Below are 12990 nucleotides of genomic sequence, written 5' to 3'. Positions count from 1 at the left end.
GTTTTTCAAAAAGATTTAAAAAACAGGCTCAGCAATTCTCCTTTTGGAAATTTATTAAAAGGAAATGAGACTGATATTCAAAAACACATGTGCAAATACGCTCATTATATAATTGTTAATGAGTTTAGAAGTAATTAAATCTAGCAATTGAGAATTGGTCAAATAAATCAAGGTATATGTACTTTCATTTAGCAATTCTACTAGAATCTACTCCTTTGGAATAGTCAATAAAAACAACAGTTTCAAGAGACACAAAAATGTGTATTTCAACAATTTTTAGAAGGGTAAAATGAATACACCCACATCAAATATAGTGGGGAAAAAAACCCTGCACACTAATGATCACATTTACGCATCCACATTAAGATAGTGTGTATACACAAAATAAAAATGGAATGTTATGCAGAATACTATGCAGCTGTAAAGAAAGGAGTTTTATATGAAATTATGACTATACTGAAAGTGAAAAAAGTTCCGTAACTGTACATGACACTATTTTTGTAAATATATAAGGATGTTTGAAGATACTCTGGGACGCCAAGCATCTTGACCACGGACCCTTATCCAAACAGTTGATTTGGTGGTTTGTGACCTAAGATTTGCTTAAGCAAAACATTTACTTAAATGAATAATAACTTTTATTTTGTCCTTGAAAAGTTAATTCTAGTTTTTTTCTATCTACGCGTATGCATGAAAGGCTAACCGCCTGGAGCTACAAGATGCAGAGCCACATCAGCAAGTTTTACAGAGCTACTTTGCTCAACTTTGCATTTTCAAACAACTCTTGAACTACAAACGCTTCTGAGCCAGCGGGGTTGAAAATGATTGGCACTTAGCTGGGTTCGAAGCCTTTGAAGCCCTTTTAGTCCGAGTCAAGGTCACTACGTGAAACTCACCAAGCCATTTCTACGCCAGGGGTTCCACGCACCTCTCCGAAGGGGGAACGCGTAAAGTTCTGTTAGGACTTCCAACCAATGGCTACACTTCTACGCTCAGCCTTAGCAACGGCAGGCCAATGAGCAGGAGGCTATCTTTTGAGCCACTGTTATTTTCCAGCCAATCGGAAACGTTGTTCAAACGCCCCTCTCTAAAATGCGCAGGCTCCGGGGAATTTGGCATCACTTCTGGGCGGCTGCCCCGGGCGGCTGCGAGTGTTGCCATAGCGACCATTTTACGTTAACTGGTTTATAGCTTTCATCCAGGTGGCGGGGCGACTGCGGGGGCAACTCTTCCCTTTGCCCATTCCCTCTAGGCTCCCTGCGGCCGGAAGGCCTTCGCAGGCTCCGGGAGTCTGGCCTAAGGCTCCGCCGCGCTCCGCGGGGGCGGGATGGCTGCGGAAGAAGAGGACGAGGTAGAATGGGTAGTGGAGAGCATCGCCGGGTTCCTGCGAGGCCCGGACTGGTCCATCCCCATCTTGGACTTCGTGGAGCAGAAATGTGAAGGTAAAAAGCAGATCCGGAACGGACAATCTCTTCTCGCTTCTCTTATACCAGCAGACGGCAGGGAGGTGGTCCCCACAAACCATCTTCATCTCCCGGGTCTCCACCTCTGTCGGGCAGGTTTAGAGCTGGTTTGTAGGAGATACTGCTGTCACTGCGCCTTTTTTTTTTTTTCCCTTCATGGAACAGAAAAAGGGGACCGAGACTCCCGTACCTCTGGGTCCAAGCACATATCCGAAAAACATTAGGCATTAATCCTGTGCTGGGTCTCACACCCCATCCTCTGGGCAAGTGCACTGCTTAGGTGGGCCTCTTCAACAGTTTCGCTAGTGACTTGGGAGGAGAGGCGTCAGTTTGCCTCTGAGTTCCTACTGATGCCAAGAGTTGACCGCAAAGAGGGGCATGTGAATACTCTCCTGCAGGCCCGGAACCATTGATACCAATGGCCTGTGTTCCCTTTATTTAACTTACTGACTCTCAGCTGTACCAAAAATGGATGGTGGTTGGGGGCTATCTTCTACCAAATGAGGTGTGTAAACGTGGCATAATAATTCCTGTGACGGAAGGGCACCTCCAAGTTCTTATCAGTTCACCGTTGGAACTCTGCTTTCAATCCTTAGAGACAAATTGGAGCCCATTTACGGAAAAAGAACCAGAAACCATGCCATATAAATGAATGCCCAACTGTTACTGTGGTTGTTTAGCCAAGTCTTTGAGGGTAGTAATATCCATGAATTATTTGAACTTCTGACTTATGTTGGAGCGATTAGGCTTGTTTTTGTAACGTTCAGTGGGATAGAGCTAGGATCAGTGGGTATAAGCTACAGGGAAACAAATTTCTATGAAGGAAGTTCTTCATAACAATATATCCCAGGTAAGTTAGACTGCCTCAAAAGGTAATGAGTTCCCCAGGCACTGGCAGCGTTTGAATGGCTCTGACAGCAATTTAATGGAGATGCTATAGAGGAGAATTCAAATACCAAATGGTTGGTTATCCTGGATGACCTTTTAAGAGTCCTTTCAACCCTAAGATACCCTGACTCTGGTAGAAATGCAATTTGGTTTGACCCAGTACTGACTCTTTTCATTACATTCTCATTGCCATAATCAAAATTCAAATAGTATTTATTATATATTGTTTTTACAGTTAGTTTTTAAAGAAATTCAAAGTAACTTTTATTTGTACTCTTTTTAAGAATTTAAAATGCTACTATGAGACTGATGAAGCATGTGGAATTCTGACCTTCTTTAGGAGAAAAAGAAATGATGTCGCTTTTTAATTTCATTTACCCTACTGAGACTAAATGCTGAAATAGAAAAAAATTAAAGCATTTTTATTTTTATCTCCAAATGTCTAAAGTGTTGCATCTCAGTAATAATACACTTGTAATTTGACAGGAAAGTAGTTATCCTCAACCTCATAAACATGTAATGTAGTAATTTGGTTTCAGACTTAGCCGAAAACAGCTTCTGTTTTGCATGTAAGCCTAGTGTTATGTAGAGCAGATGCCAGAGGAAATCAAAGCAACATTCCCAGTGACACTTGAAATAACAGTGTTTATACTTCACTGACTTTGGGTTGTCAATGTGCTGTTGTCCACCTCAGATAATTTAAAGATTAGTTTTGTGCAACTTTGTAATATCAGCATTGATTTCAACAAACATTTATTGAGTGTCCTTGGGCTAGAAGCTGGGGATAGGAAGATGAATAAAACAAAATGTTTGTGCTTGAGAAGTTTATAATTTAGTGGGGAAGACAGGCAGGTAAGTGTAATTTAAATGTAAAGTGGCAGGTGTTATAATAAAGGTAGTCACATGGTGCTGTATTGTAAGAGTTCAGAGGAAGGGATCTAACCAGCCTAGGAGTTGGGAGTGGGTAACAAACAGGTCAGTGGGTAACAAACAGATCAAGAAGAATGTGCCACTTACAATGTCTTGAAGAATGGTTGGGAGAAAGGGGGCCAGATAAAGGCGAAAAGATCTAGGACTGGCTTGAGCAAAGAGATGAGGATTTGAAACACCGCATGTGTTGTTTGGTGCTATTCCAAGTAATTGTGTATTGTTAAGAGTGCAAAGTTTGGGCTTTGGAGTGGTGGGATATGATGCTTGGGATCCAGTCTTGGAGGGTTTTATCTGGGCTTCTAAGGATCTTGTACTTATTCTCTAGGCAAAGAGCAGTCATTGAAGAGTTTTAAATCCAAAATTACAGAAGTTAGTTTTGCATTTTTAAAAGATGATCCAAGGAGGATTAAAAAATGATTATTATATACAATTCATGAATTTATCCTGTTTTCCTAATTAGATTGTAGCTTTTTGAGGGAATATATATCTTTCTAATCCACATTGTTTTACACATATGATCATTCAGTAAACATTTGTGTTGGTTTTATTTATTTTAACTTCATTATTGATTTATATGTAATAAAAATGGCCTAGTCACTTTCAGTAAAATTTGCATCAGCAAAGGTCCAATACAATAAAATAATCTGGAGCCTGTTGTAAAAGGAATTAATGTTTACAAACTATTAACAATAATATTCCATTAAAAGTTTATAAAGAAACTGTTGTCTTACGTTATTGACTGCAATGTAGTAAATTAGTGTTTGTCTTACATATGAAGATCTTAAGTAGGAAAAATAACTTGTTTACAATTAACACCATATATATATAGTATGTATATGTGTTTATACACATACAAATATTTTGACTTGTAAGTATGTATCCAAGTATCCATTTGTAAGATATAAGGAATGGACTTTTATGTTTGCATTAACGAATTATTTTTTTACACCATGCGATATTTTTTTCCCTTAAATTTAGTTTTTGATGATGAAGAAGAAAGCAAATTGACCTATACAGCAATTCATCAGGAATATAAAGAACTAGTGAGTATTTTTTTTCACTAATTTTCAAAGGTAATTCGAATAATACTAATTTTAGCTTTTCTAAATAAAAAAAAATGGATTTGTCTGTAAAATTCTTTTAAAAAGTTCAGTCTATCCTAATAGTACTACCAGTTGCATCAAACTCCAAGGTTTCTCATCCTTAAGACTTCTTATGTCTTCTACTCTAGAATCTAAGGAATGGATTTAGGACAACCATGTTAAGGGATCTTGCATCTAATCTTTAAATTTTATTCTTTTGCTTGTGCATCCAGGGAAGTATTAATTATTAATTTAGTCATGGTTATCTTGTGATTTAAAAATGACCCTGGGTAGCAGAAGCATTGTACCTTATCTAACTTCATAATCCTGACGTGATCCTCTACTAGTTATTTCTAGTAGGGGAAATAAAATTTCATTTGACTGCAAAAATTTTAACTTTTGTTTTTTTTTTCCATCAAAGACATTGTCACTGCCATGTAATATAATTTTATGTAGATTAATAATTGCAAACAAACATTTGCTTATACTTTTCTAAACTCAATACTTAACATGAAAACTGTCATTTGGAACTTTTCTATGTAAATTATAAAAGTTAAACTTTCTCTTTTTAGGTTGAAAAGTTGTTAGAAAGTTATCTCAAAGAGATTGGAATTAACGAAGATCAGTTTCAAGAAGCATGCACTTCTCCTCTTGCAAAGACCCATACATCACAGGTTTTTGCTTTTGTGTTATTCTGCTAACATAGTTTTGACAAGAATGCCCAGCATGTTATTTAAATTTGCTATGTTTGATTGTCAAAGTATAATATTCTAGACATTGTAAGAGTGAAAAGCTGATTCATCACATATGGGTTCTTTTTCATAATGATAACTGGATTACTTTTAATGAGTACTTTTAGTAATAACTGGAGTTGTTAATGAACTGGTGCAATGAAAAAGGAACTTTCTGAACTCAGCACTGTAATAGATCATTGTTTTACTTATATAGATCTCTGATAATTTTGCAGTTGCCCCTTTTTTAATCTCATCAGCTCCACAGTACACGGTTCCTGGGCTTCGTTCTCTTGGAACTACTTTTATTGTTTTATTAGGTCTGCAGTGCTGGGCTGAAGTAGGTATCATGTGTATTTTTAACTTATATTCACTGAGGGCTTATGCTAGCTGCTGTTTTAGGCACTTGATATGTATTATCTCATTTAATTTTCCTGACACTCCTTAAGAAGTTGGTACTATTCTACTTTCATTTAGAAATGAGGAAAGTAAAGCACAAATACATTAAGCAACTAGTGCGAAGTCCACAGCTAAGTAGGCAGTGAAAATGGGCCACCAGCCCAGGCACTCCAACAGAGAGGCCTTCCTCAGAGGTTGAGGATAAGGGTACGTTACTATTCACTCCCCAAAGAGCCTTCTTCTCAAAGAGTGGCTTGAGCTTTCCAGCTTCTACCAAATAAGCTACAATTTCTTTCTTTTTTTTTCAAAGATTTTATTGGGGAATTGGGGAAGGGGAACAGTGTTGGGGAATTGGGGAAGGGGATCATCCAAGTTGTTGTCCTTCAATCTTAGTTGTGGAGGATGCAACTAGCTCAGCTCCAAGTCCAGTCTCCATCCGGCCGCCCGTTGGCAGCTCACTGCCACTCAGCTCAACGTGCCATGTTCAATCTTAGTTGTGGATTGTTGTAGCCCACTATCCCATGAGGGAGTTGAACCAGCAACCTTGTTAAGAGCACATGCTCTGACCAGCTGAGCCATCCTGCCACCTGTTGGCAGCTCAGTGGCAGCTCAGCTTGGGCGCAGCTCACGGGCCCATGTGGGAATTGAACCGGCAACCCTGTGGCTCAGAGCTTGCGCTCTTAACCAAGTGAGCCTCTCGGCTGGCCCCCAAATAAACTGTAATTTCATAATGAGATTATAGTGAGATTTGTCAGTGATCTGACCTCAAATTTTATTTTCAGCCTTCTTCTTCTGCTGTAGTTTTCCAATACATGATGTATTACATTCCAGGCCATTCATTCTTGTAAGCATTCATGCACTTGACTTTGCTCACTCTATTCCTTTGCTCTGGAATGTTCAGCCCCTACATTCCCACCATCCTTTCCTTACCCAGAAAAATCCTTCCAATCATCAGGGCTTGGCTGAAATGTTACTTCTTAAGGCAGCTTTCTTCATCTCTCTAGTCTGACTAGCGCTCATTCTGCCTCACGGGGCACTTTTACATTTTTGGTACTTTGCCTTGACTTATAGTTTCTTACAAGTCTGTTTGCCTTACTAGATTGTAAATCCTTTGAGCTATTGTTAGTGTCTTTGCATTCTCAGCATCTAGCACAGAGAGGGGAACTTAGTTTCTAGTAGGTAATTCTTAATAAATGTTTGTTAAATTACCTTTTTTATTGTGGCTTTGAAGAGGTTGCTTTGACTACTGTTTAACCAGCACTTCCTGCTACATTTCTCTTTGTACAACTGCTCATTGAATGACCACCTGTAATTCTAGAGATAGAACATCTTTATTATAACATGACATTTAAAAAAATATTAAAAGTTATTGGTATGCCCATACTAATGTAAACAAACATGATCTTATTAGTTAACTCTATAAAACAAAAGTTGTTTTACAGTTTACTAATTGCTTTTGTTCTCTATGTACCATAGGTTTAGTTTAAGGAGTAATGATAGGCATTATTTTCTGTTTAGTGGAATTGGAAGAATTGAAAGTTATTAACTAGTATTTAAATTTCTTTTAGGACATTGGTATTTATTTTTATTTTCCTTGTTTTTCAGGAATTTTCTCTGCTTTGGTTAACATTTGTCAACCTTTTAATTAAGCCATTGTGAATGAGCCTGAATTACTTTGTGAATAAAGGTGTTCACAGTAATAGTAGACACATCCATCTTTTGCTGTTGTTATCAGAATAACTAAATTATTTGTGAGTGAAGATGTCCAGAATTTTAAAATAATCGTTTTTAGATCAAGACTAACACATCTTTCTCTTTTGTTCTATTCTGCAACACCTTTGATTTATTTGGAGTGGTACAAGGAGGCAATTCTTTTGACACAGACAGACGGGGATTTGAGTCCTTGATCTTTCATTTACTAGCTTGTAAGACTCGGGACAAAAGTTGTTTTCCTTTCTTACCCATTCTTATTCTCAATTTCCACATCCATGAGATAGGGATATATCAATAGTATCTACCCTGAAAGGTTTTTGTGACATTTAAGAGATAAGGTTCATAAAACATTTAGCACAATACCTGACATGTATAAGGTGGTCTATAAATGGAAGCACCTCTTAATTGTCAGTAGCTATTTTGGTGGTTGATGAGCACTATGCTAATCAGGCCAGGGTCATAGGTTCAATCCCCCTGTGAACTAGTTAGCTTTATTCTCTTCTGGAGCAAACTCTTAGCACCAGATGCTGAATAGCAACATGATAGAATTAGCCCAAGGCTGTAATTATTACCAGAAAAACAGCTCAAAGCACACTATATACATTGCTTTGCAGCAGCCATCTTTATACATAAAGATCAGAATGCTAATTTCATTATGCCAATATGGTGCACCTAAGAACAAAGTCAAGAAACAAATTGCTTGCTCTGGGTAATTTAAGAGGTAATTTTTATTTTGTTTTGGTTTGCTTTGTTTGATTTTGATTTTTAAACCAACTGCCAGCTCCCACTGAATTGTATTGCTAAAGCCAACTTGACAAATTCTTTACACTTGGTTTGGTCATCATTAAGACCTAGACCACTGGACCTGGTTATTCTTTGTGTATTAAAGTCAGCTGTAGTAGTAAGGGCTCTCATGACTTTAATCAGATGAAGGACACTAGTTAAAAAAAAGACTTTTTAAGAGCATTTTTTTCTATTAGATATGTGTGGTTTCTTTAAAAATGCTCATGACTTAGGATATCTTTCTAAACAGTTAAGAAAAATATGACAATAAATACTGATATATTTATTATTTCAGTTGTCGTCGGTTGAATTTTGTAATTCTGTGGTATTTTCCAGTTGAAATTGGCAAAAGTGACTTCCTTTATCGCTTGTGTGTTTTTGTTTTTTTTTAAAGACTGTTTTTTATTTTTTAAATTGGGGAATTGGGGGATGGAAACAGCGCTGGGGAATTGGGGGAAGGGGAACAGACATTCACTGTCCTTTTGTTCTTCAGTCTAGCTGTGGAGGACGCTGCTTCACTGGCCCAAGTTGGCACCATCATTGAGCTCTTCCTGGGCGAGGCAGATCAATCGCCGGCTTCTGGACGGCCGCTCACGCTGGCTGCCAGCGACGCACGGTAGCTCACGGCAGCCCACTGCAGCAGGGGCTGCAGCCTATGCCGTCGCTGGCGACCCACAGCAGCCCAGCTCCAGGTTGAGCTGTTGTTCAGCATCTTAGCTGTAGAGGGCAGTGTCACTGGCCCTCATATGTGGGATCCGAACCGGGGCCCTCTGGCGTCCCAAGCCAGCTCTCAACCAACGCGCCTCTCGGCCGGACCGCTTGTGATTTTTTGATGAGGATAGAGCTCATCACTGATTTCTATGTATTGCAAAAGCCAGGGACTTCTATATGGCAAGAGACAATATTTTTCCTTTTGTTTTTGTTTTTTACTTGATTTGCTTTGACTTTTATAAGATAGACATTAATACTTTCAGAAACATTTGTAATAATAGTAATTTGGGAAAATTATGATGCTTTTTTCCCCAGTAGTTTGTATCATTGAAAAGATTACATATGTGATGTACTTTCATTTTCTAAAAACACAGGATAATTAACAATAATTTGTATGAGTGCTAAAAAAAGTCTTAAAAATTAATAGCCAATTTTTTAGAACAATTTTAGGTTTATGTAAAATTGAGCAGATAGTACAGAGTCTCTTAATGTTAACATTTTTCATCAGTGTGATGTATTTGTTACAGTTAATGAGCCAATATTGCCATGTTATTATTAACTGAAGTCCATGGTTTACATTAGGGTTCACTCTTTGTGTTGTAGAGTTCTAAGGATTTTGCCAAATATATGTCATATATCCATCATTACAGTATCATACAAAATAATTTCACTGCCTTAAAAATCTTTTGTGCTCCACATATTCATCTCTCCATGGTTGCTCTAAACCCCTGGCAACTACTGATAATTTTATTGTCTTTCTAGTTTTGCCTTTTCCAGGATGTCATATTATTGGGATCATATAGTGTATAGCCTTTTCAGACTGGCTTCTTTCACTAAGCAATATGAATTTAAGGTTCCTTCATGTTTATTTGTTGTTTAATACTTCTTTTTATTGCTGAATAATATTCCATTATACAGATGTACCACAGTTCGTTTTTTCCATTTCCCTTTTGAAGTTCATTTTGGTGGCTTCTAGTCTTTGGCAATTATGAATAAAGCCACTATAAATATTCATATTCAGGCCTTTGTGTGGACATACAGTTTTCAATTCATTTGGTAAATACCCAGGAACGAGATTGCTGGATCATATGGTAAGATTAAGTTTTGCTTTGTATGAAGCTGCCAAACTCTCTTCTAAAGTAGCTGTACTAGCATAGGGAATATAGTCAATAGTATTGTAATAATTATGTATGGTGTCATATGGGTATTAGACTTATTGGGGTGATCACTTCATAAGGTATATAAATGTCTAAGCACTATGTTGTACACCTGAAAGTAATACAATACTGTATGCCAACTGTAATTGAAAAATAAATTGAAAAAAATAAAGTAGGTGTACCATTATTTTCACCAGCAATGAATGGGAATTCCTGTTGCTCTACATCTTTGTCAACACTTGGTGTTATCAGTTTTTTGGATTTTAGCTATTCTAGAAGATGTGTAGATCTCATTGTTTTCTTTTGTACATTTTTTAATTGAATTGTTTTCTAATTTTTGACCTATAAAAGGTCTTTGTATATTTTTGCTACAAGTCTTCACTATGAGATATGTGTTTTGCAAATATTTTACAAAAGTTTCTTCTGTGGCTTGTCTTTTCATTCTCTTCACAATGTCTTTCACTGACAGGAGTTGTTTTTTGATTCTATTTTAATACAATTCAATTTATAAATTTTCTTTCATGGATTATGCTTTTGGTGTTGTATCTTAAAAAGTCATTAGCCAATCCAATGTTATGTAGATTTTCTTTATGCTCTCTTATAGAACTTTTATGATTTGTTTTTTACATTGAAGTTTATGATCCATTTTAAGTTAATATTTGTGAAAGGTTTAAGGTCAGTGTTTAGATTCATCTTTTTGCATGTAGATGTCCAGTAATTCCAGGACCATTTGCTGGCATGATAATCCTTTCTTCATTAGGTTGCTTTTGTTTCTTTTGTCAAAAATCAGTTGATTGGGGCCGGCTGAGTGGCGCGTTGGTTAAGAACTGGCTTGGGACCCCAGAGGGCCCTGGTTCGGATCCCACATATGAGGGCCAGTGACACTGCCCTCTACAGCTAAGATGCTGAACAGCTCAACCTGGAGCTGGGCTGCTGTGAGTTGCCGGCAACGGTGTGGGCTGCAGCCCCTGCTGCAGTGGGCTTCCATGGGCTATCGTGTGTAGCCAGCAGCCAGCGTAAGTGGCCCTCAAGCCGCCGTGAGCAGCCGTCCAGAAGCTGGCGACTGATCTGCCTCACCCGGGAAGAGCACAATGATGGTGCCAACTTGGGCCAGTGAAGCAACGTCCTCTACAATTAGACTGAAGAACAAAAAGACAGCAACTTGTCTTTTCCCCTTGCCCCAATTCCCCAATTAAAAAAAAAATCAGTTGATTGTGTTTGTATTGGTCTATTTTGGGGTTCCATTCTTTTCCATTAATCTGTTTGTCAGTTTTTTCACCAATACCATAGTTTCTTGATTATTGTAGTTTACAGTAAGTTTTGAAGTCACGTAGTGTCAGTTCTGTGACTGTCCGTTTTTCTATATTATGTGGCTATTCTGGGTCTTTTGCCTTTCCATGTAAAATTTAAAATCAGTTTGTTGTTATTCACAAGTAACCTGCTGGGATTCTGACTGAGATTGCTTGAATCTACAGATCGAATTAGGAAGCATTAACAGGCTGACAATTGAGTCTTCTTATCTATGAACATTTATTTAGATCATCCTTGATTCCTGTCATCAGAGTTTCTTAGTTTTCCTCATATAGATCTTGTGCGTATGTTCTTAGATTTATTCTTAAATATTTCTCTTTTTTTTGTGTGTGGTGCTAATGTAAATGGTTTTATGTTTTTTATTTCAAATTCCAATTGTTCATTGCTGGTATTTAGGAAGCAATTACCTTTTGCATAGTACCTTATATTCTGGATCCTTGCTATAATTACTTATTAGTTCTGGGAGATTTTTTTTTTAATTGTTTCTATGGGATTTTCTACAGACAATCATGTCACCTATGAACGAATACAGTTTTATTTCTTTCTTCCCAATCTTTATACCTTTAATTTCCTTTTCTTAATACATTAGCTAGGACTTCCTGTATAATATGGAATGGAAGTGGTGAGAGGGGACTTGTTCATGATCTTAAATGGGAAAGCATCTAGTTTTTCACCATTAAGTATGATGTTAGGTATAGGTTTTTATAGATGTTCTTTATCAGGTTAAGGAAATTGCTCTCTATTTCAAGTTTGCTGGGAGTTTTAAAAAAATTTATCATGAATGGGTGTTGGATTTATCAAATGCTTTTTTTGCATCTATTGATGTGATCATATAATTTTTATTCTTCAGAATGTTGATGTGAAACTACATTAATTTTCATTAATTAATTGCTAAATTTTGTTGAGGATTTTTGTATTTCTGTTCATGAGACATACTGGTCTTTAGTTTTCTTTTCTTGCAATATCTTTGTCTAGTTTTGTATTTAGGGTACTGCTGGCCTCATAAAATGTGTTAGGGAGTATACTTTCTCTGCTTCTATTTTCTGGAAGAGATTGTAGAGAATTGGTATAATTTCTTTTCTTTCAGGGATTCTTATCTGAGTGCAGTTTTTCATATGCATATTAAAATATATGTAAATGCTAATTGAATCTTGCAGGGAGGGGTGGTGGGAAAATACCATAGATACTGAATAAAATATATATATAGATATAGATATAGATATATATATATAGACGTCAAAGTCATACATTTTCCCCCTTAACTTGAATCAATAGAAATACTTTTACATCAGTTCTGTATGCTATGCTGCTATTCTTCTGCAAATAAATAATCATCATTCTTTTGAGAAATAATATGAATCTATAACATTGCTTCAAAGTGTTATCGTTTTTTTGGGTTTTTTTTGGTAAAGAATTAGTATAATTCATTAAATGGTAGAATTCACCAGCGAACCCTGCTGTGCTTTCTGTTTTGGAAGGTATTAATTATTAATCCCTTTTCTCTAATAAATATAGACTTATTCAGATTGTCTATTTCTTTTGTCGAGTTTTGGCAGATTGTGTTTTTCAAGGAAGTGGCCCATTTTATATAGGTTTTCAAATCTGTGGATTTAGAGTTGTTCTTAATATTTCTTTGTTATCTTTTTAATGTCCTTAGGATTTGTAGTGAAGTCCCTTTTTCCTTTCTGATATTAGTGATTTATATCTTCTCTCTTTTTTTCTTAGTTAACATAGCTAGAGGTTTATCAGTTTTATTTATCATTTTAAAGAATCAACTTTTAGTTTAGTTGAATTTCTATTTTCAGTTTTGTTGATTTCTTCT

At 36.7% G+C, this 12990-nt stretch overlaps 1 protein-coding gene across 2 annotated transcripts in view; it reads left to right on the top strand.

The window, feature by feature from the left end:
• The first annotated feature begins 1084 nt into the window (after positions 1 to 1084).
• Positions 1085 to 12990, top strand: part of LOC109371932 (cilia- and flagella-associated protein 36) — a 28115-nt gene continuing 16209 nt past the window's right edge. The window contains exons 1-3 of one of the 2 annotated variants that reach the window (XM_019624708.1): positions 1085 to 1442; positions 4260 to 4324; positions 4936 to 5037. In XM_019624708.1, coding sequence (XP_019480253.1) covers positions 1328 to 1442; positions 4260 to 4324; positions 4936 to 5037 — 282 coding nt within the window. In that variant the 5' untranslated portion in view covers positions 1085 to 1327. The remainder of the gene's footprint in view (positions 1443 to 4259; positions 4325 to 4935; positions 5038 to 12990) is intronic. The other variant, XM_019624710.1, reaches the window with a different exon arrangement.

The sequence above is a fragment of the Hipposideros armiger genome, unplaced genomic scaffold, assembly GCF_001890085.2.
Source record: "Hipposideros armiger isolate ML-2016 unplaced genomic scaffold, ASM189008v1 scaffold_602, whole genome shotgun sequence".
NCBI classification, from domain to species: Eukaryota; Metazoa; Chordata; class Mammalia; order Chiroptera; family Hipposideridae; genus Hipposideros; species Hipposideros armiger.
Note: the sequence above shows the minus strand (reverse complement) of the source record. Positions and strands in the feature narration are given on the sequence as shown.